Raw genomic sequence first — 24509 nt, forward strand, 5'->3', positions numbered from 1 at the left:
AAGAGAGAAAAAGAAAGGGGGATGAAGGGCACCAGCTCTTTAAATCCCCTGCAAGCCCCCCAGCAGGAAGGGGAGGGGCTTGCAACAATGAGGGGAGGGGCCCCAGCAACTTCATAATCAGAAATCAGGGCACAGACTACCAGTGTAACTTAAGGACCAGGAGCAGAAGTAACCAGACAGTAGTTACAACTGGAGTTTGTAAGAGTTCCTGAGCATTCCTGAGAGCGCTGCTGTGCCTCCTGGCGCTTCCCTATACTGGAGAAAGCAGTTCAAGTGTACGGCAGAGTGGAAGTCACATGGGGGTAGATGACTTCCTTGGTTCTTTCTACCCTGAAAGAATAAATTTGTCAGGACAAATTGTGATGACCATAAAGGTGCAAATTAGTGCAGGCTGCACTCAGGTTTCAGGTAGGAAAGTAGGTTATGGAAAAGAGTTCACATCCTAACCTCAGGTGACAGGCAGGTACCTGACTCGTGACGGTGTGGTCCACCTCAGCTGCCTCTGGCGCATTTGACCAAGGGGGTGCTTTGACTCAGTGTCCTACAGCCTGCACCTGCCCCCCTATGTCTCCACTCTCCGTGACCCTCACCTTTCAGCAAGGCCTGTAGGATGGCCACGTCCACATCCTGCTTCCCGTCCTTGCCTTCCCGGAAGATGGTCAGCAGCTGCCGCCTCCGGACAATGTCTTGGATCTGCAATGAACATTTTCCAAGTAAGATATGCAGAGACCAGTGAACACCCTGCCTCAGGTGGTGAGGGTAAAAACACATGAGGACACACACACCATGTGTGCAAGTGATCTGCCAGATGAGAAATGGCCCGAGCGGACCATGGACTCCATCTTGTAACAGTGCAGCTTAATGTGACGGCTCTCTTCCAGGTCCTCCCACCAGGGCCCTGGCCACACTTCACAGAGTCTCTGTGGGGCCCTCAGGTGCCACACCTCTTTCTCCAAGACCCCAGCAATTCCCCAGCTCTTGGGGACCAGCTTTCATTACATCTCCAAACACATCCTGGGCTCCCTGACCAACCCCATCCCATCTGCCCACTGCTTATCTATCTATCTGTCCATCTTTCCATCCATCTATCTACCTAGGAGTACATCCCACCCATGTATCTATCCATGTATCTATCTGTCTGGCTATCCATCCATGTATATGTCTATCTGTCCACCCAGGTGTCTGTCTGTCCATCCATCCGTTCACCAATCCATTCGTCTGTCTATTCATCCATCCATATCTCTATCCATCCATCTATCCATCTATCCATCTATTCATGTGTCTATTCAACCATCCGTCCATCCATCCATCCATGTGTATAACCATCCATCCATTCATCTATCCACCCATCATCTATCCATCTGTCTATCCATCCATCTATCCATCCATTCGTCTATCCATCCAACCGTCTATCCATCCATCCATGGGTCTATCCATCCATGTGCATATCCATCCATTCATCTATCCATCCATCCATCTATCCATCCATCCAGGTGTGTATCCATCCATCTAGGTGTCTATCCATCCATCCATGTGTCTATCCATCCATCTATGTGTCTAACCATCCATCCATCCATCTATCCGTCTATCCATCCATCTGTGCACCCATCCATCCATCTGTCTATCCATCCATGTGTCTATTCATCCACCCATGTGTCTATCCATCCACGTATATGTCTATCTGTCCATCCATGTGTTTATCTATCTGCGCATCTACCCGCCCATATATCGACTTCTCTGTCTGTCCATCTGTCCAGCCATCCTCATACCCACTCACTCATCTATTATCAAGATGTCTCCTACCACTTATGCCTGCTGCCTGCTGATCCTCCCTCAAATACCTCCACCCTGTGAGCAGGGTGAGTGCTCCACAAATGCACAGGTTTCCACCACTCCCAAAATAAGCTCCATACCTGTCCCTCTAGCTCCCCAGGCCAGCCACACGCTGCCTGCTGGCCTTCCCTCACCTGCCCAGCCTGGCCACTTAGCCCATATTTCTGTACAGACTCTGCCCACACCTGGAAGGCCCCTCATGTGCCATGTCTCTATCTCTAAGACCCAGCATTTTCCCATTACTTAGGGATAAGCTTTTGTGGAATCTTCAACACATCCTGGGCTCCCTCACCAACCCCACCCCCTCTGCCAGCAAAACAGATGTCTCCTGAATTTAGCCTAGCCCTTGAGTCATGTAATAAAGTAGCTGCCATTTTTAGTCCATTTGTGCCAAAGTTGCTTAATCTCACCAGGCACAGACCCTGTTTCATAGAGAAGAAAGGCAAAGCTGAGGGGGGTGGGCTGTGAGCCGTGGCAGTGAGGCCCCCAACCCCTCGGCGGGGGGGACCTCGTGCATCTGTGCATCATCTGAGGACAGCGGCTTCTGCAGAGGTTGCTGCAGGAGGAACTGATCATGACCGGGTGGCAGGGCCTCCCCACCCAGCAAGTACAGTGGCCAATGGCGGCCTTGCCAAGGCTGAGACAGTCGTAGGAAACACTGTCTTCAGGATCTCGAGATGGCAATAGAGAGTAGATTAAAAAAGAAATAAGCACCTTTGCATAGCAGTATGTTAGGTTCAGTTCTGAGAACACCTGAATAATTTATCATCTGAGAAAGGGTGCCAGGACCTGCCCAGCACCCCCTCGAGGCCCCGTGGGAGAAGGAAACGCAGCCCTGGAGTGGTCGTGTGCTGTGCCACAGTCAAATCTTGTGCCACCACAAGCTGACCTGATGTTCCTGGTTACATTGCATTCCTCTCTGGTTAGACAGTAGAAACCTCACTGGACACCTGTACTGATCACAGTGAAAAAGCACAGGCACAAACAAGGCGGCTGTGTCGCCCCAAATCACCCAGGCACAGAACCCAAATTGGCCAACCAGGACCCATGTCTCATGACAGGTGCTCTGACAGAATGAAACCACAGTGTGGACTGCCCTGGCCAGCACCCTTAGCCACCCAGAGCTGCGTGTGCATTCTCAGGAGTTGCAGGAGAGATCTGAACACTGACCACTTTGCCACCATCAACTTATTGGGGAAACCGAGGATTGTAGGAGCACCCATCCACTCCCAAAGAATTCTGCCCAGAAGCAGAGGTCATTGGAGCAGGTGGGGTTCAGAGTGTGGCAAGAGCCAGCAGGTGGGAAAAGGGCTCGCTAGGGAGGTCAAGGACTGTTAGGGCTGACCACAAACCCTACATGCCCACCCCTTCTGGAGGCTGGGGTCATGGCTGGGGGGTGTGGTGCCCCTGCAGATTCCCAGGACTACCCAAAATCTAATGTCTGGACTGAGTCAACAGTCCCTCATGAGGCCCTCTCCACACAGCCCCTGTTAATCCACCAGGGGGCTGGGCTGGGCTGGACCCTATCACCACAGCCAGCACCTGGCAGCTGCTGGAACCTCAGTGAGGCCCAGCTGTTAGGGCCACCGTACCCCTCCCAGCACTCCCAGCACCTGCCTCCTGCCCTCTCTGATCCAGCAGTCTTCACAAATCCACGCTCTGAGTCTCCCAGAAGGCTTCCTGCCTAAGTGCATCACCCCTGTGTCACCCTGAGCGTGTCACCACTGTGTCACCCTGAGCACATCCCCACTGTGCCGGCCCAGACCATGCATCCTCCTCCTGCCCACCAGGCTGACAGGTCCCGGCGAAGTGCCGCACACTGCAGAGTAGCCTATCTGCCTCACCTTCTTGGTCCACTCCACAATCCTGCCCTCGGTGAAGCTCTCAAACATCTCCTGGAAGAGGACACTCAGCTTCCGCTGGATCAGGGAGATTGTGATCTCCGAGACGGGCAGGCTGGCCACCTGAGCGATGACGTCGGCCACGCGGCCCGAGCCCTCCACGATCACACAGGGGGTGCCGTTGGTGATGGCGTTGTAGATGGTCTGCAAGGTGGGGGTGGCGTGGGCCGGGCAATCTCGTGCCCAGCTCGGCAGCATGTGCTGGCTCAGCAGTGCCCACCACGTGGAGGGAGGCAGACCGGCCCAGCGCACATTGTGGGGCACACCCAAGCTTGCTGTCCAGGCCTGTCACTCAGCACCATCCTAACCAAAGAGGTTCTCGACATCTTCACCACCACCCTGTGCCCACAAGTGCCTCCCCACAAGGGCCGCTGCAAAGACCTGGAGTTTCCAACCCCATAGAGGGGAGACTATGAGAAGGACCCGGGCACCCAGGCCATGCTGGGCATCAGAAGGGGACTTAAACAAGCTGCCCAGCGGAAAGGCGTGGCTGCCCAGGAGTGTGGGAGCCAGTAGCATGGTGCCCACAGGTAACTCTGCCCTCCCCGGGAGTGGAGTCCCTGCTCCTTGGATTCCCACCCAGCCATGATACCTCAGAGCTCTGGTTTGCCCTCCTGAGATCACAAAATGTAAATAGGGACATTTCCTATGATCCCATTAAAAAAAAAAAGCTTAAACTCTTGCTCAGCCCCACAGGCTGGGATCCCATCACTGTCCATTCCCTCAGCAGAGGATGTCAGTGCAGTTTCTATGAAGGGGACAAACCATGGGCTGCAGCATGGCCAGGTCAAGTAGGGAAGCCCAGGAGCAGCACAGGGAACCCCTCACAAACCATTCCCTCTGGCCTGGGGGCAGCAACCACCAGTGCCCTCCTTACTCCAGCCCCCTTGGGGACCCCTCTTCCTAATGGGCCATGCAACTGTTCAGGTGAAGCCAAGCCCCTACCCCATCACCCACTCCCGTGCCTCCCGCAATCCACTCCTCCCCCCACCTGTCTCTCTCCCTCCCACACTTCCTGTGGGACAAGCTCACTGCCCTCTCCTGCCAATATCCCACCAGGGGCTGGTAAAAGCGCCTCCGGCCAGTTGTCCACTAGCAGCAGGACCCAGCTATGCACTGGACTCACATGCAGCGTGCCAGGGCCGCCCTCCAGCACCACACAGACAATGGGGATCTTGATGGCCACACCTGGACGGGCACAGCCTGAGTGAGGACAGGCTCTGCCCATGCTGACTCTAGCCCAATACCCTGCTGAAGCGTCCATTGGGGGCCTGCAGCAAGTACTAAACAGCTTCCCAGGGTCACCCTCTAGGTCATAGGGGATCTGCCTGCTCCGCCTGGACGCACCTGCTGACCACACTCACATCCCTCCCGCCCACTGGCCTCCCACCCACTGGCTGCCCTGCTGGGGGTAGGGAGAGGCTGCAGACAATTGGTGTGATACCCAGTATCCCTCCAGTCTGTCCACCTACACCTACACCATGACAACTAGCCTGCTTTTCCCACAGCCTTCTTAGTGCACACTCTGGGCAGCACTAGGGCATCAGACCGGTGGACACACCCACCCTACGTGGTGAGAACAAGGCACAAGGCCCTCTGTGCACCACCTCTAAGCCTTACCCTGGACTTTCATCCAGCCCAGCAGCAAAGGGAGCTTGAGAGGCTTTAGAAACCTCCTTCCCTGGGCAACAAACCCTTCACCCAAGTGCCACTGATGGCCTGTTCCTGAAAAGTACCCCCAGTTCTCCTAGTCAAAGCAGGACTCTCCAAGTGTGCCCTGGATACTTATTAGAAATGCACATTCTCAGCCCACCAGGCCTGCTCAGTCAGAGGCCCATCGGGGTGGGGACCCAGCACCCTGGATGACATAGCCGTGGGGTTCTGACACACAGAGAAGTTCAAAGGTGCCCCAACCTGGCACGGGGCTTATCTCAATCTCTTCCTCAGACTTACCTCAAATCACATACAAGAGCCTGTATGTGGCCCCATGGCCTCCAGTCTACCCCACCCCACCAGTAAGGAAAAGACGCCAAATTCTGAGTTTCAACTATTGAACGTTCTGATCTCTGGTGTGGTTGATCAGCTGGGAGTGCACAGAAGTTGGCAGCCCTCCCAAGTGTCCCTCTACTGGCTAAGGGTGGGAGAAGAGGGCCCCATGGGACAAAGTGCAAGGAGACAGGGGACAAATACAGGAGCACTCGACATGCACCGGAGAGCACCATGCCCGCTGAGTGTCCTAGGGGTGGCCGCCGGTGTCCCTGGTGCTCTGACCACCCTGCCCCCTCTGCCCTTCTGCCCCGAGAGCACGCTCCACCCACCGCCTCTTTCCTTCGTCTGCTCCGATATGAACTTCTCCAGCTTAGTCCTCAGAGGAATCTCGACCCCGTACTGGCCGTGGGTGCCATCGTCCACAAGGATGAAGTGGGAATGGTTGCTGTCCAGGCAGGTCAGGCTGCCCTGGCCCTCCTCGTCCAGGATGTACTCGGCAGGGAAGCCACCCTGGCAGGCCAAGGCAGAGCCAGGCACAGACATGGAAATTTGGAAATTTGGCATCTTTAAGGGTAGATGGCTGCATGATGCACCCCCAGAGGATATCAGGTCCCAAGCCCTGGAACCTACCTTACCTGGAGAAGGGGGGTTTTTTGATTTGTTTTGTTTTGTTTTTGAGACGGAGTTTCACTATGCCCTCGGTAGAGTGCCATGGTGTCACAGCTCACAGCAACCTCCAACTCTTGGGCTTAAGCGATTCTCTTGCCTCAGCCTCCCAAGTAGCTGGGACTACAGGCGCCTGCCACAACATGCGGCTATTTTTTGGTTGCAGTTACTGTTGTTTGGCAGGCCCGGGCTGGGTTCGAACCCTCCCGGAGAAAGGGTTTTTGCAGATGTGACTAAGTTAAGGATACTAACATGGGAAGATCAACCTGGATTACCCAGGTGGGTCTCCAACACCATCACAAGTGTCCTTGTAAGGGAGTAGTGGGAGGTGCACAGGAGAGGCAGAATCAGGATGCTGCAGCCAGAAGCTGGAGGCAGAGAGGAACAGATCCTCCCCTGGAGCCTCTGGACGGAGTGGCCTGAGATGACACCCTGGGTTTTGGCTGAGTGATGTTGATTTCAGGACCACAAGAAAATGTGTTTCCCTTGCCTTAAGGTTTGTGGAGTCTGGATATGAAGTGCTGATATAATAAAGACCTAAAAATGTGGACGTGGTTTTGAAATTAGAGAGAAATGGAAGAAATCTGAGGCACATGGTGGGCAGCAAAGTCATTGCTGGGAGGGGGCCCAGAGGACAGAAGGACCATGAGAGAGAAGACTTCTGTTGTCTTAGAAAACATGTGAATTGTCACAAACAGAATTTTGAAAGAAGCACGAACATTAAAAGTGCTCCAGGGATGGCTCAGAAGCAAACAAGAAACGTGCTGGGAGCTGGAGGGACATGGGGAAAAGCTGAGCTGAGCTTTGTTGTGCAGATTTGTGGAAAGCAGAACTGAGATTTCCAAGCACGGTTTTGAAGATGTAGCCTGTTTTTTTTTTTTTTTTTTTTTTTTTTTTTTTGCTGCTTATAGTAAAATTCAAAAGGAAAGTGACAAATTGAGGGAAGAATTGATAGGCAAAAAGGAAGCACCACTTGGTGATTTGGGAAACTTTTAACCTGTCTGGATTGCAGAATGCTAAAGACTAAGAGATTCTCGGTTGGAAGAGCACATGTGGGGAGGACCCAGCGTGTGGCTGGACAGCCTTCAGCTAGTGACCAAGAGATCAGGCCTGTGACGATGGGCTCAGCCATCCCAGACAGCTAGGGGCAGAGGCGGGATTGCCTCAGACTGACCCGTGGAGGACCTTCTTCTCTGCCTGCCTAAGTCCTTGTGACATACGCAGGAGACCCGCAGGTTTTTGCAAACCTTATATCAACAACAGCACTGCAAATTTGGACTGAAAGAGACAGAGGACAAAATGAAAGAAGGTGTCAGACTCCCAAAATTCTTCAGGCAGGAAATAGCCTCATAACCTTCACAGAAAAGGAAGGATCATCCCAAGCTACAGAGGATTATCCTGTTTTATAACCGAATGAATTTTTCCCACTGTGTTTGGCAGTTGCTTGGGACTGGCAATCCCTTGGAATGAGTGTGTCTGCAATTGCTACATTACACTTCTGCCTCCCTGAGCTGTGGAAGCAGAGAACTTGTTTTCTTCTTTTAGAGGGACACATATAAAGAGAAATGTTGCCCCAGGACAGGTAGCTCCCAGTGTCTCAGCTGTACTGGAGTTAAATGACTTAGACGTTGGGATTTGGGCCCCTTGAGCTGATGATATTTTAACATGAGATTGTGAAGCTGGAGTTTACACCATCATGGGTCCATAATCTGGGGATGTGGAGACGTTGGGTGAAGGAGTACGTTTGCATGTGGGATGGGTGTGACTCTTCAGGAACCATAAGGTGTTCTGTAGTCAGCTGGAGAATGGCCAACCAAAGACATCAAGTCCTAAGCCCTGGAACTTGTAAATGCGAATGAAAGATCAGGATATGAGCGATTTACCCTGGATTATGTGAGTGGGCTCTGAATGCCATCACAAGTGTCCTATGATGTCTGTGTTCTCTGAAGCCACAGAAGATCTGACACAGGCACAGAGAAGGCCGTGTGACGTGGACAGAGACCGCAGTGAGGTGGCCACGAACCCAGGAAAGCTGGGCAGCACCAGAGCTGGGAGGGCGGCAGGACCCTCCCCTAGAGCCCCAAGGGGGTGCAGCCCAGCCAACTCCGTGGCCATGGCCGAGCGACACTGATCCTGAACTTTGGCCTTCAGACTATGAGTGAATAAATTTCTGCTGCTTTAAGCCACCAGGTTGTGATCATATGTGACAGCAGCCACAGGCTAGGGCGCATTCTCTGGTCCATAGGGTGCAGGATGGTGGTATGACGGGAGCTCTTCCGGGCTTGGGATGAAAGTAAAGAGTGATCTTGGCCATGGGGCCAGCCTGCCCAGCTGAGCACACCTACCGGTCCTAGTGGGGACTGGCTAGGGGCCCAGCTGCCCCCAGGAGCATTTGTCATGACAATGGGAGCCTCATCAGGCTCTGCCCCAGGTGGCCTATGCAGCGAAGAGGAAGAGGAGGAACTCTGTTCATAAATCACCCCGGGGCAGTTACCAGAGAGCTTCCTCAGCAGTCCCAGGACAGTGTGTCCCCGAACTTCCCTGGCTGTGAATTGAGTGCATTCGTTATGCCAACCCTGATTTGTCCTTAGGAAATCTTGTTGAATGAACCCAATTGTCTGTCCCAGCACAAGTGTATATTTAAGCGACTGGTGCTCTGTCCTCAGCCTTTATGAGGGGCTCCAGGTGGGCACCAACTGCAGGACAGCGCCGTGCAATTCTCGGGCTGGAGTGGGCCTCAGAGTGTGGAGACTCAAAAGGTTCAAAGTTCAGGTTGGGTCAGATAGGCAGGGTCAAGCCCACTCAGATGCCCACTGGCCCCATGACTCCTCCGGCTGCGTCCCCTGCTAAACATTCCTCTGAAGAGCAGGTGTGAGCAGGAGTCCTCACCAGTGGGGGACTTGAGCCTACATGTCCTGAATCCTCCATTCCCCCTATCCCCCCGTCCCCACTGTGCCTGCTCCCTGCAGTGCCCAGCTGGGCTCACATCACGCCGGGCTGGCCCACCCCTCCTGCCCTGACCCAGGCCCACCTCGGTGCTGGCCCTGCTCACCGTGGGGTGGATCAGCCCCTCCCGGCGGTGGATGGTGCCCCAGGTGGCCACTCCGATGGTGATGACCTCTCCTTCCTTGTAGCTGCTGCTCAGGCTGAAGTCTCGCACCGCCTCGCCCACCTGCTTCATGACGCCGGTGTGGGACCCCCCAGTGATAATCCAGGCCCCTGGGGGAGGAACGCAGGGCGGGCAGGCCAGGTGGCCCTGATGTGTGCCGGCCACGCAAAAGCCTGGCACCTAGAGCCCTTCCAAGCTCTGTAACACTCACTGCTGGGTAGCGCAGAGCCCTTCCTCCCTCAGGGACTGCCAACACAGTGCTGGGTGGGCACTGCTCCCAACCCAGGCAGGGGAGGGAGCACGGTTGCCCAGGGCTGACAGCAGGCAGCCATCCCTGCTGTCTCTGCCACATCTCTGTAACTGCCACCCCTTCCTCTCTGCTTCTGGGACTGACATGTGGTGGAGAGAGCTCATCCTTGCCCACAGCCACCCAGCCCTGCCCTCCGGGAAGGAGCATACACCGCCACTGCCCACAGGTCACTGGCAGAAAGATCAGATAACAGAGTTCAATAACAAAGAATGCCCCAATCAGCCCGGCTACCTGGCCTCCCCACAGCCCCTGTGGCCTCCCCAGGCTCTTGTGCTCACGCCACTAAGGAAGCTCCTCATGTCAAGGATGGAGGCACCAAGGGGTCACAAACATGGAGCAAGCAAATGGCACCAGGATGTCAGGGAAGGCGCGGGGCAGGTGAGGGCTTAGGCGACTCCTGCCTAGGTTTGGGCTCAGACTTGGAGACCCCCCCAGCGCCTCCCCAGTTCTGACAGTCCTGACTCCAGACACTACCCTGTAGCCTCTGCCCTGAGCCTTGTGTCCTCACCTGTGGTCTGAGCCACCTTGACCAGGCCTCTCCGAAAGATGCTCTTTAACCGTGGCTTCATGTTGAAGTTCTTGGCCCCACCAGTCACTGAAATCAGGAGGTTGGGGATGTCCAGGCCCCAGTGCTGGGTCATGAGGTGGTAGATCACACTGGAGGGAGTGTCCTGGGAGACTCGGACATACTGCAGGGGAACCCAAGTCAGCGGAAGAGACCCTGTGTTAGTGGGCAGGGGGAGACAGGAGCCCAGACCCCAGAGAACAGCACCTCCCTTACCAAGCCTGCCTTGCCGCAGAGCCCCCCACGCCCCACTGGCCCCTGTGCCCTCTGTGCAGGGCACCTCTCAGACATGCTCCATCAAGGAGTCCACTTCCCGCCTATAACTGGCCTATATTTTCTCAGGGAGTAACCAGCTCCTGCGTAGGTGTTTCTGCCCTTCCTTCTTCCCAAATCCAGGGCTGCCTCCCTCTGCTGTGCCCCTCTGTCCTGGGTCCCTCTGCCCTGGGTCTCTCTGTCCAAGGTCCCACTGACCCGTGTCCCTCTGCCTGGTAGGTCTGCCCCAACCTCTCTGTCCCGGTCCCTCTGCCTTGAGTTCTCTGTCCCGGGTCCCTCAGTTCTATGTCCCTCCACCCTGGGTCTTTCTGTCCCTCTGATCCATGCTCCGATGTCCCATGTCCCTCTGACCTGTGGCCCATGCTATGGCCTATCACATGGACACAGTGGGCCCCTCTGCCTCTCGTGGACTCTCTCCCCACAGGCCTCTCCTGCCCTGGGGCCCTCTTGCTCCATCTTGTGAGCTCCTCAGACATTTTTTCCTGGCAGGTGGAGTTGTTTCAGAAGAGACCCCATCTATCCTTTAATTCCCTGGAGACCAGCTCACCAGAGACAGAAAGGCCTTGGGGGCAGAATCCAGAAAATGGCTATGGGGCCCAAAACAAGCCAGTGGGAGTGCTGTAATCCCAGATGAGAATTATGCCACAGCAGTGCCCCCGTCAGCCTGGAGAGCAGGCGGTCCCAGACTGGCCAGTGTCAGGGACACTAACCCTGAGGAAGGGGCCGGGTCTCTTAGTACTGGGAGCGCTCAGCCAGCTCTGGGGCTTGGCTGAGATCATGCTGCTTCTGGGGTCTGTCTCCCAGGTTCTCTTTCACTGCTGGGCCACAGAGCTTTTCCCTAACGCCAGCTATCCCTGGTTGGCAACTCTCCCCTGTGGGCAGCTGCAGGGAGGAGGCTGGACCCAGGGGAGCATGAGGTCTGGGACCCCAGATTCAAGCCTTCCCAGGCTTCCACCCACCACTGCCGCTGCCCTCCATGACCCTGAGGCAGACAGTCTTGCCTCATTCCCTGGTCCCTGCCCCAGTGCCCATAAGACAGGGGAACCCAGGACCTAGAATGCCCCTCCACAGGTGACAGTGTGGCACTAGGGCCACATCACCACATCCCCAGCACTCTTCCTGCTCCACCTCTTTGGACCAGTGGCTGTTGCCATGAAATGTACCCAGGGGTGTGGAGTAACAGGGTCACACCATCTGACCAGAGGCTTAGGGCCTCCAGAGCCCAGCACAGACATAAGGGACACCTGCTCAGCCAGCCTCAGGACTGTGGTACCCTACACGCTCCAGAGCCCTTCGGGAGGCTGGGCCTGCACTCAGCAGGGCTGGGGCCGCCCTGAGGTGAAGACAGAAGAACTGCCCTTCCCTGGCTGTCTGGGGCCCAGGCTCAGCAGGGGTCCCACCTTCCCTGATCAGAACCCTGCAGGGCTCTGAAACTTCCCAGCCCCCACCTGTGGCTCTGCTGTTCCACCCCAGGCTGCTGCAGCCACTCCACAAGTGCATCACTAGTGTGGCCGTGCCCTGTGTCCCTCTCTGTCCTCCCTACTCTACCTGGCCCTCCACAAAGTGCGGTCCAGGGCCATCCAGCCAGAGTACACTCACACCACTTGGGCTCGCACCCTCCTAGGAGAGTGTGATGTGTCCCCACCCTGCTCTGCAGATCCTGAGCACAGTGTGTCTCTGACTCGCCCCACCCTGTCCCTTAGCATGTGGTGTGCTGCATGGCTCCTGGGTCTCTGCCTGCCCCCCACCTCTTGCCCCAGGAAATCCCAGGCACAGGAGTCATCTCGAGCCACAGTTCAGAGCAGGGTGATGGAAACCAACCTTTCCCACCTTCTGGCCCAGGCCTGTGAAGACAATGTCACCAAAGGCATCTGTTGGCATCTCCTGGACATGCTTCTTTGGGTCCCACTCTGTGCCCTGGAAGACATGGGGCTTGGTGGCCTCCTCCAAGTGCTGCTCACGTGTGTAGCCACACTCACACACCACCTTCCTGCAAAGACATGTCTCAGGTCACTGGGGGAATGAGGTGCCCCACCTGAGGAGGTCTCATGTAGAGCTGTGACCTTCCCTCCCCCAGAAGTGATAGGCAGCCCTCCCAGCCATAGTGAAAGCCACCAAGGCCTGGAGAGGAGCTGGAAACTCTCCACCCTGGCAGTAACAAGAGGTCCCGCCCCAAAAGCCAACTGGGGCTGAAGGGAGAGCTTGGACTTGGCAGTGATGGGGACTCTCCTCTCCACCACCATAGACATGTCAAGTGTTCAATCAAAAATCACTAATTATACCAAGAACCAGGAAAATCTCAACCAGCATGAGAAAAGACAACCGACAGCCACCAGCCCAGGACAATACAGACACTGGGGATACCTGATCAGGATATCAAAGCTGCCACATCCAGAAAGCTTCAACATGCCCCGAACAAATTAAAAGCACCAAGTTTTAGCAAAGAAAGAGAAGATACACCAAATGGAAATTTTAGAACTGAAACCTGCAGGAACCAAAATAAAAAAACTCAGTGGATGGTCAGCAAATCAGGAGACAGAACAACAGAAAGTGCACAGTTAGAACAACCGAGAGAACGGAGACCAAGCCATGACCACACACAGAGCCTCTGGGTCCCGCAAGACTCTCCACAAAGATTCAGCATGACGCCATCGGAGTTGCAGAAACAAAACAAAAAGAGGGTAAGTCTGCAAAAGTATGCAAAGAAATAACGGCCAAATTTCCTCCTATTTAACAAAAAAGACCTAAACCTACAGAATCTGAGTGAATACCAGACAAGATAATTCTGGAGACACATTAAGTCACATGGTAGCTAAACTTTCAAAAGCTAAAAACACAGAAAAAAATCTTAAAGTCAGCAAGATGGAAATGGCACCTGACCTACAGAGGGAAAACAATTAAACAGCCAGGAGGCCAGAAAGAAGGGGTACACTACGTCACAAATGCTGCGAGATAAAAACTGCCAATCCAGAATTCTATGTCCAGCAAAAAAGACCATTCAAGAGAGAAGGGAAGTAAAAACAGTCTCAAGTGAAGGAAGAGAAAGGAATTTACTAGCCGACTTACCCTAAAAGGATGACTACAGGGAATTCTCTAAATGTAAAGGAAATAAAGAAGCAAGAAAAGAGGGAATTCCAGAATATCAGAAAGGAGAAAGATCATGGAAAAAGTAAAAATACGGATAAATACAATACTTTTTCCTCTCTTGAATCTTTAAATTACGTTTGACAGTTGAAGCAAAAACCATAACACTATCTGACATGGTTCTCAAAGTACACAGAATACCTGTTTTAAACGTTTATATGAAGAATTAGGAAGGGTAAAGGTATGTAAAAGGAGATAATGTCTCTACCCTTCACTCAAACTGGTGAAATGTGAACTCCAGCAAATCGTGATGAATGTTATATAATGTAATACCTAGAGTGACCACTGAAAACAAAGCAATACATGGAGATACATTACAAATAGTACACAGATTAACATAGACAAATTCTAAAAAGTGTTCAAGTAACCCACAGAAAGGCAGGAAAAAACACTAGAGAACAAACAGAAAACAAAAAATAAGGCCAGGTGTGGCGGCTCAGCCTGAGATCCCAGCCCTCTGGGAGGCCGAGGTGGGAGGATCGCTTGAGCCCAGGAGCTCGAGACCAGCCTGAGCAAGAGCAAGACCTCGTTTCTACTAAAAATAGAAAAACTTGTTGGTGTTGTGGCACCTGCAGTCCCAGTTACTCGGGAGGCTGAGGCAGGAGGGTCACTTGAGCCCAGGAGTATGAGGTTACACTGAGCTATGATGACACAACTGCACTCTAGCCAAGGTGACAAAGGGAAACTCTATCAAAAAGTAGGTAAATAAATAAACAAAATGACAGACTTATACCCTATCAATAATTATACTAAGTGTAAATTTTCTAAACCCAGTTATCAAAAAACAGATTGTGCCTCCTGTCCTCTTCCTCCCATCGTTTTTTTCTCCCCCCACTGCCTTCTCTTTAGTTTACTTAGAGTTCACCAAAACAACAACAACAACAACAACCAGAGACTAGTAAAGTATATTTTAAAAAGGAGCCCAATTATTTGTTGTCTATAAAAATCTCTCTTCAAATATGATGATACAGGCAAGTTGAAAGTGAAGGGAGTACTCATCACAGAAACAGAGCCACTGACAAAGGGGACAACGTGGGGATTTCAAGGGCATTGTGTTGAGCAAAAAGGACATGCGTCACACAGAGTATGACCCCATTTATATGACAGTCTCGAGTGACAAAGTGATGGAGTGAAGAACAGATTCATGGTTGCTGGGGCAGGGACGATGGGCAGGAGGGAGGCTGCCCACTGTGAGGAGGCTCGAGGGAGATGGCTGTGCAGAAGGCACGGTTCTGCCGCTCAGCTGGCGTGGTGGGTAGACAACATACATGTGATAAGACAGCAGCCCCCACCTCTGTGGTCACTCTAGCTATTACATCATATAATATAATTCATCATCATCTGCTGGTGTTCACATTTTACCAGTTTGAGTGAAGTGTACAGACATTATCTCCCTCTGTGGCACCAGGGACTGGTTTTAGGAAGCACAATTCTTACATGGACTGGAGGTGTGATTTGGGGGTGATTCAAGCACATTGTATTTACTGTGCCCTTCACCTCTATTATGTAAAGAAATGACTGTACAACTCACCCTAATGCAGAATCAGCAAGCGATGGGCAACGGCTGTAAGGTTCCTACTTTTTGCTAGTAACAAATAACCTCAATAGAAAACCAGGCACTTGGCTGTCACCTGTAGTTCAGCAGCTAGGACGCCAGCCACATACACTGGAGCTGGCTGGTTTGAACCCAGCCTGGTCCTGCCAGACAACGATGACAACTACAACCAAAAAAAATAAAAATAAAAATAGCCGGTGTTGTGGCGGGCGCCTATAGTCCCAGTTACTTGGGAGGCTGAGGCAAGAGAATTGCTTAAGGGCAGCGCCTGTGGCTCAAAGGAGTAGGACGCCGGCCCCATATGCCAGAGGTGCCAGGTTCAAACCCAGCCCCGGCCAAAAACTGCAAAAAAAAAAAGAGAGAGAGAGAGAATTTCTTAAGCCCAAGAGTTAGAGGTTGCTGTGAGCTCTGACGCTACAGCACTCTACGGCGGGCAACATTGTGAGACTGTTTCAAAAAAAAAAAGAAAGAAAGAAAACCAGGTACAGATAAGATGCGGGGGGCAACCTCTAAGACCAAATGACCAGTGAGACCTCAATTAGACGATATGGTGAAAAGTCTATTGAACCAGGAGAAAGAAAAACGTGGGTTTCTCTGTCACAGATCAACTATGTAATCTAGGATGTTTCTGCTCTTAATTTTTCAATCATTTAAATGAGAAAAATAATACGCCACATCCCACAAAATTTTATAAACCCCTAGGTGCACACTCAAGGCATTTTCAGGTTACAGAGATCTTAGAGGATCCTCTCAAGACCCCCTCTCCAGGGTCCCTCTCCCTCCACGGCATCCCAGGCCAGGACCTCAGTGTGCTCCTGTCTCGGAACAAGGTCCCACGCTCTCCCTTCTGCTCCTGACCGTTAGTCTATGTCCAGCCACTTTTGTCCCTCTTCTTTTTAAGCCATCTCCTGTGATGTGACTGTCTCAAGTAGGACATATGCAGGAAACTGTGCTGAGTCCTCTGACCCCGAAATCAAATGGTTAGAGAGCTTCCATGCTCTAGCCTAGATAGAAAGAAGTAAGTGGGAACACCACCGCTAGCACTCTCAGGCCGAGCCCTTAGAAGCACACCCTCTCCATACAAAGGGTGACTGCTTGGTCATACTGCAAGCACATGTACCTGAATCCTGAAGCAAGCTGCTGCATCTGCCTCAGCATTGTGCTTTACACGCGAGGATTTGATGCCAGAAAAGTGGCCTGCAGGTTGAAGTCTGAGAAGCTGAGCTGAAGCAGCACAGCTGACCTCGTCTGCTCAGCTCAGGTGCTTTCCCATCCCCGACCCCGTGATTACCTAGTTACGGTTTCTCTGTACTCGGGAGGACATTTGTCTCAGGAGACTCTGAGGAGGGAGTCCCACATAGACAACAGGTGTTGTGATATTGGTAAAGGTCACTTTGATGAGAGGATGTCTTCTCTGATGATTTCCTTAGATATTTTGTCAAAGTGAAAACCACCTTGCTGTTGTGTAAACATCTTCCATTGTTAGAATGGAGACTACTGTGATGTTACTTCCTATCAGATAATGTTAAAATGTTCTATGTTGTTGGGGAAAGGAAGAGCAGAGAGAGGGAAGGAGGGAGGTGGGTGGGACCTTGGTGTGTATCACACCTTTGGGGGGCAAGACACGATTGTAAGAGGGACTTTACCTAACAAATGCAATCAGTGTAACCTCATTTCTTGTACCCTCAATGAATCCCCAACAATAAAAATAAATAAATACAAAAAAATAAAAAATTTTTCTATGTTAGTTTCTTTATAGTTTATTATGAAAGTTATTATAATTATAACTGAGGCAGAACAGAATTGAGAGGCTACTCAGAATCGCTAGCCTTCTGACAAATAAAGCTTGTCTGGACCTATCCCTATCTCTGCATATTGTCTGACAGTGACAGGTGGCCGGACCCTCTTAATCCAGTACCAGATTTGGAGGCCCAGGGAAGAGAATCCACACACCCAGAACCATAAGATAAATGGTGGGAAATGTTAAGGGAAAAGTCTCGATTGGGCGGCAGTGGAGGGGGTGGGGTGTACGGACAGGGGCCGGCCAGTGCAGAGCTGAGGAGATCCATGGGATGCTGGAGGGGCCCAGGGGCCAGCAGGCTGGGAAGACCCTAATGTGTTTAATAAAAAACACTTAAGGCTCATAAATAAGTCTATTTCAACAGCTGTGTTTGTGGAAGGCATGGATGTCCACCACTCATGTCCTGGTCTTTCCAGAGAAAGGAGGGAATTTCCCTGCCCACTGGGTAAGGGCCAGCGTGGAGTGACATGCCCGTCCTGGCTGATTCCCACCCAGCCCCATCGGACTGGTGAGATGGGAGAGCAGTCTGTGAGGCAGAGTGGGTCAGAGTGAGCTGGGCAGCCAGGTGGTTTCTAGAAGGGCTGCCTTCAAGCCTGGAGCCTGGGATAGGGAGCTCAGAAGGCCCCTTCTGCCCCTAACTGACCCTGGGCCCATCCTGTTTGCACAAACAGTGTGATGTGTGCTGAGTGCCTGCCTCCTCCTGGGAGCCAACACACACAGGGCAGAGAGGGCTCAGAGTAGGCCCTGAGCAGGCCTCCCCACCCCCGAGCAGCCCTGGGCTGAGCCTGCAATGAGCTCTCAAGACAGCAATGCTGCCCACAGGCGGCTGCGGCATCACTGCTAAGGAGCAGAGTGGGCCTCCAGGCCCTCACCCAGCCCACCACGCTGCTTCTGCTGCATTAAGTCTCTGCTATAGGAAGCCCCAAATCACTGAGACCAGGCATGGCCTGGGGACTCAGGGGCAGGCTGTGCCCCTGCGTCTGTGAGGTCAGCGCGTCCCCCTTCCGGGCCTGCTGCCCAAACACCCTCCCTTGCTTCACTTCAGTCCCTACTGCACCTCATGTGGGCCAAAACACGCAGCCACCAGCCCCTCTCCCCGCAGGGGCTCCTGCCCCTGAAGAGCTCCTCATGCTCCACATCTATAGGGTCAAACAACGGAGGCTCAAAAATAGTCAGGAAAAAAACAATAAAAAATTACAATGCGACAATAAAAATTATACACATTTGTTTAAATGAAGCTTAACATCTGCTCACACAGCCTCCACATTGTATTAGGCGTCTAAGTCACCTAGATGTGACTTTCAGTCCGCAGGGTGTGCAGGTTACTTGCAAATACTACATGTTGCTCCAGGGACTGGCGCATCTGTGGATTTTGGCGTCTGTGAGAGGTCCTGGAACCATGCCCCACAGGTACTGTCGATGAGTGTATAGCATCAGAATTAGCAGTGTGACCCTGGAACTCTGATTATGTACAAGTACATCAGAGAGTAGCAGCCACGAAGCTGTCAGCCAGAAAGCATGGTGGCAGCTGTCTCCACCTCAGGGCTGCTCCTGTTACGACCCAGGGAGAAGTGGGGCTCCGTGTGAGGAGCAGCTGCGCTGGAGGGTGAGCCCCCAGCACATAATAGGGCACTTGTGGGGACGGTGCTCTGGCAGGTCATGGGATCCCAGCAGCAACGCCATCCTGTCCGACCACCACATCTGATTTTATGTAACAGTCCCCTTTGTTCCCCACGCATAGGACACGCCTCCTTCCCTGTATTATTCAGCAAATAAGAGCTGGACGCCAACTACCTGCCCAGAACGGGAAGTGATAAAACAGCCCCAAACAAGCCCAGCAGCTAACGGGAGAGATGCACAGAAAGCCACAAGCTACAGCACAGACCCGGTGCACAGTCAGGGAGGCGGCCCTGAGGTGAGTAGGATTCACCAGGAGGTGACGGCGGCTAAGAGAAGACAGTGTGGCCCATCGTGTGGAACAGCAAGGAATGGATGTGGCCAAGGGTGAGAGGGCAATGCGAGCCCACACTCTGTTCACGCCCAAAGGACAGACACGCCCCAGACAAGTCACCCACACTCTCTGAACCTCAGTTGGTGGGAGGAGTGAAAATGCTTACAGGACATGGGACACTTTATCTGCGCAGGGTGTTTCTTACTGGCCTTCTGCCCAGGCTCAGAGAGGTCTGGGTCTGACCAGCCGCTCCACACAGGCGTAGACGAAAGAAGTGAGTCCCATGACACAGATCATGTCACTTACCCGGCATCGGACAGTTTGGAGCTTTGTACAAAATACACACATTCTTTCTTCTTGATGTTTTCAGGAATCCAGGAACTAAGATTTTCTTGCTGAGGGGTAAAGAGGGCATTTGAGGGCCTCAGGCTGTCAAGTCAGCGGCATTCAAAAGACCACATCCTACACCCCTTGTAGACACGTCTGTGCTACATTTGTTTGGAAAAGGGGCACCTCAGTGGTCTAATACCACGTCAAAGACAGTCACTCTCGCCAACAGCTCGGGTGCAGATCCAGGAGGGAGGAATGAATCTATGAAATCATTTCCTCTTGGGCCCAATGTGAGTGTGCACAGTGCTTTACAGTTTATATGTCAACATCACCTTCCTTGAGAACAACACGTTTTGAAGAAAAACATGGAGGCTAGGAATCTGGGGACCTAGTTTTCCACTAGGGCAGCAGTTCTCAACCTGTGTGTCGCGACCCACAGGAACTATATTAAAGGGCTATGGCATTAGGAAGGTTGAGAACCACTGTACTAGGGGAAGGACAGATGCCATCTTGCCTGCCTGCCTGGCATGGAGACTGAAAAATTTGATGAGCTTTCAACACTTCTACATAGAGGGTGAAGCCAGCCCAGGACCTCTCCAGTCAGATAAAGGAGCAAGGTCACTGTGCAAAGGGGAAATGGGGGGGTGACAGCACTGCAGGAGTCTAATCGAGTGTTCACACAGTGGTTCCCGGTCAGACCAAGAGTGGGCAGTGGCTATGCCACCCACAGAGGGCAGCAGGTACAGCCTCGAAGCCCTCTCCCAGGGGGCATCATGGAGCTGGAGCCCCTGGGCTCCACAGACTCTTGGCCCACCCCCCGTTGCTGACTGTGTCCCACAAGGCCTTGACTGACGTGGCCAACAGTGACCTCTCTCCCATAGGTCCAGCTGCAGGCTGGCCAGACAAAGCCTACCTTTTCACTGCTTCCAAAGGGACACGGCAGCCTGTGGCTCTTGCAAAGGCTGCTGTTGCTTCGCCGGAGATTGGAGACCCTGCCCAGATCAGCGACCCTCCTGGGCTGCCCCCCGAAGCCCTCCTCCTGCTCGGACCCTGCTCTCCTCAGGGCCGAGGGCTCCATCCCGACTGCCTGGGGCAGCTCCAGCCGGGCCTCCTGCCTCTTCGGGACTATATTCCCTCCTGCTTTGCAGGGCTGGGGGTTCTGGGAACAGGGGGCAGCTGCCAAAACAGAAAGAGGAAAATAAGGCCACTGTTCTGAGGCCCCAGCCACATGAGCCCTCCTTCCCTGGTCTGCACAACTTCTCGGCCAAGAGCCCTGTCCCTCGGATGGCCCAAAGCTGTCTGGAAAAGCGCACACAGGACACATGTGGAGGGCCGGCACCCCTCTCAAGCAAGGGTAACCGCCTAGGGTCCGTGTGCAGGGCCGGAGCCCCCACCCCTATCTGGGTGTCCAGAGCACCAGGGCCAGTAACAGGAGCGGGACCAGGCTCACTTGCACTGCGGTGGTGCACCTGCGGTTTCTCAGCCCTGTGGCTCCGGGCATCTCCTGTTTTCAAATATCTGTACACTTTGTCATTTTCCAAAAAGCAAAATAATCCCTGCTGCCCACAAAGGAAGTTTCAAGGAGTAGCACATCTCTCTACTCTGAGAGACAAGCCTGCTAATTAGGGCAAACCTAATTTTCTCAAATCTTTATCTCCCTGGTTCTGCTGTGGTCTTCATCACTGAAGCCACAGAAAGCCACTGATGATTTTTTTATCACTTTACAAATGAGAAAAGTAAAAGTATTTGAGCTCTGCAGAGCTTCCCAAGCCCATGGCATTCACAGCACAGTCCTCACAACGTCATCTATGGAGACACCCCACTGCCAAAGGCCTTGAAGGGCAGGGGTCAGGGGTAAAACTGACACAGTCTCACCCCTTTCCCAGGCACGTCACCTCTGCTGCACACGATGGTTCCTGAGCACCCTTGGTGACTGAGCCCCTCTGCAGAGCTGCACAGCTCGCTGTTGGGCACTGAAGCTGAGCCACAGGCTGCTGACCTGGGCAGGGACTCTCAGGCCAGCCCTCATCTCTACCATTCTCACCCTCTTCCTAAACCCCCAAACCTGCCAGAAGAAAAGGACACAAAGGTCACTCGCATGACAGTGGGGTACCTGCCCAGGGCTCCCCACAGTCCCCGGAACAGAGGTCACTCTGTATGCCCCTTGGTCTTCTCAGGGCCTCCTGTGTCCTCTGAGGCAGCTGCCTGGCCTCGAAACCAGCCTCTGAAGGAGGCAGACAGCAAGAAGAGCCCCCAGGACAGTGGAGGAAGAGGGAGGGCTGGAGAGTTTACAGATCTCCCATGTACAAGGGGCCTGGACTACAGAAAACTCCCCCCAGGACAGGCTGCCCCACCCTACACGGGACAAGGATGACAGTGGAAGCAAAGGGGACTGAGCATCAGACAGAATGTGTCTGTCTCAGGAATCCTAAAGAGTTCCCATTCACTTTCTCATTTTCCAGACGGTTCCCCTCCCAGCAGAGCCATCAGGTCTTACTAGGATTTCTCAGATCCCAGCTGCAAACAGGTCTCCAAGGAGCCCCTCAAAGCCGCCCCACCTTCCCACCACCCCAATCTCACAGGATGGAGCTGGGAGCCACCTTCTCACCACTCAGATGCTGACTGTGGGAGGACACTGGCTCAACTCCTTCAGCCTAGTAGGAAGGAGTGACTCAGTCCAGGCCAGGGGTGGGGGAGCCCGGAGACCCAGGGCTGACAGTGACCTTACCAAGGGCCCGTCCAACCCTCCCTGGGATTCCTCCACCCAAAATCACATTCTCAGTCCCTTTCTTCACCTAAAAGCAGGTTGGTGGGTTTAGCTGATTTATGGCTAAAATGCTCCACAAACAGCTGGCACAGTTGTGTATTGAGAATACTCTGAAAGCAAATGAATTTCCAAGAAAAAGGATGGATTGAGCAAGCCAGGCCAGTGGCAAGACCCCTCACGGGTGAATTTCCAACCTGAGCTCTGTACTGAACCTTCTGGTGGGAGGGGGCGGACACCAGCTGTGGGGCCCACAGACCCCAGGAGGAGCATTCCCCACCCTTGCCAGCCAGAGGGCCAAGCCCCAATCCCCTTCCTGGTGGCATCAGTGGCAGACTGAGAACCCCACGGTCAGGAAGGGACACCAAGGCCAAACAGAATGAGACCCCTGGGCACAGCTTTGCACAGCTTCCACAGATGGCAGAACCCAGGTGTACCTGCCCGCCACCGCCCAGCCTAAGGGATTCACCAGGAAACAGTGCGGACTTGGTGTGCGGGGCAGGACCCCTCTCCCACCACTCCCCTCGGTTACCCCCGCAGCCAGCCGCATCCACCTCTCCCAAGTTGCAAAGCACCCTCCCAAATCCCGGGCGAAAGCCCCGCGACTGAATAGCCAGAGGGAGGGGAGGGGACCCAGGACGTAAGGGGCAGAACCAGAGGCCAGAATAACCGAGCCTCTCAGATCCTGGCCCTCTCGCCCCCAGAGTCCCCCAAACCGCATCACTTCCCTCAGACTGCGCTCCTGCGCCGGGTACGCACCCCAAACTGTCCGCACCGGCGCCGGATGTCACTCAGTACCCTGCGGGTTCCCTGCGCCTTACCCCAGGCCTTACCATGCCCCGCTGCGCCTTTCTCTGCACCTCGCCCGAAACCCTGTCCCCAGCCTGCACCCCTACCCTAGCGCCTCGGTGGGCAGCCTGGGGCCCCCGCACCCGGGCCCGTGTCCCCCGGCCTACGCCCACCTGCTCAGAGCCGGCCCCCGGCCCCGCGGTCACTCGCCCGCTGCGCAGCACAGCCGCCCTGGCCGGGCCGGGCCGCCGGCAGGTCTGGCTGAGCGTGTGCAGCGTGCACAGCGCAGCCCGAGTCCTAGCAGCGCGCTCTGCGTCACCGTCTGACAGCGCCTCCCGCCCGCGTCCCGCGTCGCCAGAGCCAAGGACGAGCAGGGCGGGAGCCGGAGCGAGCTGGGCAGTGACGCTCCCCTCAGGGTCTGGCCAGTCCAGAGACCTGGGTCTAGACCCCACGAGGATGTTTTAGGGTTGGTGGCAAGAACCTCAGGGCTTTTAAACGTTCTGTTGAAGCGATTACCGTCAAGCCCTGAACTGCCCAGGGGAAGGGACAGACAGGGAGTCTGGAGTGCCACTGGGCCTGGGTGAGTCCCTCCCTTGCACGACTTGGTATCACCCCTGCTCACCCCTCTGTGGCCACCCTCTGCCCAGCACTCAGAAGGTGACTCAAGCCAGAGACCATTCCCCGTGAGTGGGGCTAGACCCCCGGCTGCTCTCTTGATAGGACACACCAGAGAAGGGACAGGAAAACCGGAACCATCAAACCCAGTGGCACATGGGAAGGCGCCGGCCAGGCAGGGTCCACAGATGTCTCAACTCCACCCTGGTGGTGCTGCCAATTCTCTGGCTTGGAACATGACAGGGGCTGTGTGCTCACCCCAAACAAGGTGTCTGCAACTTTCCCAAACTGTCCAGACCACTAGCCACTATTCTTTTGCCCCATAGGGTCGCTCTGCCCTCTCCTTCCCCGCCATCAGCCAGCAATGCCATTCCTGGGCCCGGTTGCCTTCAGTGTCCTGTGGCCTTGATCTGGGAGTGTGGGAGCTGCCCACTGACTCCTCCCCAAAGGTGCCACCCCCTGCTCTCCCTTCTGACTGCCCCCTGCCCAAGCACACACTTCCGAGAGGCCCTTGTAGATGAGCCCGCAGCAGTGTAAGGAGTGGGCGGCCCACAGGCGGAGGCTGCCCATGGCCTGGAGAGTCCTCCACCTCAGTTCTCAGAAGCCGTGGGAAAGGGATGGAGCCCCTTGGGTACAGGGCAGCACTTCAACGTTTTTTTAAGACACTTTGATGTACACAAATGCAAGCAGATCTTCTCTGTCAGCGCAGGGCCTCAAGGGCAGGCAGCTGTCTGGGAACTGTTCATGCAGCAGCTCTGCCATGCTGGCCGCACACTGCAGCGGTGGCATGGACCTCTGGTTGGTCCCTCACTACCTTCTCAGAGCCTGGCAACTAGGAAGCACCCACTTCAGGAGTTAGCTTCTACGACAACCTGCCACATCCTGGGAGAGGTGTCTTCGACCCTTGGTGATAG

At 54.0% G+C, this 24509-nt stretch overlaps 1 protein-coding gene across 6 annotated transcripts in view; it reads right to left on the minus strand.

The window, feature by feature from the left end:
• TRPM2 (transient receptor potential cation channel subfamily M member 2) overlaps positions 1-23302 on the minus strand; it is a 62090-nt gene extending 38788 nt beyond the window's left edge. For 3 of the 6 annotated variants that reach the window (XR_008374836.1, XM_053564353.1, XM_053564357.1), the window contains exons 1-10: positions 23154-23297; positions 20341-20603; positions 19404-19492; positions 12468-12636; positions 10317-10497; positions 9442-9608; positions 6053-6233; positions 4861-4922; positions 3678-3878; positions 591-693 (exon numbers count right to left, since the gene is read on the minus strand). Coding sequence is in view for 5 of the 6 variants with exons in the window: in XM_053564353.1 (XP_053420328.1) it covers positions 591-693; positions 3678-3878; positions 4861-4922; positions 6053-6233; positions 9442-9608; positions 10317-10497; positions 12468-12636; positions 19404-19492; positions 20341-20505 (1318 nt within the window). In the remaining variant the exon portion in view is untranslated. Of the gene's footprint in view, positions 1-590; positions 694-3677; positions 3879-4860; positions 4923-6052; positions 6234-9441; positions 9609-10316; positions 10498-12467; positions 12637-19403; positions 19493-20340; positions 20604-23153 lie in introns of all 6 variants that reach the window. The other 3 variants (XM_053564354.1, XM_053564355.1, XM_053564356.1) reach the window with 3 other exon arrangements.
• Positions 23303-24509: the final 1207 nt, after the last annotated feature.

The sequence above is a fragment of the Nycticebus coucang genome, chromosome 16 (assembly GCF_027406575.1).
Source record: "Nycticebus coucang isolate mNycCou1 chromosome 16, mNycCou1.pri, whole genome shotgun sequence".
Classification (NCBI taxonomy): Eukaryota; Metazoa; Chordata; class Mammalia; order Primates; family Lorisidae; genus Nycticebus; species Nycticebus coucang.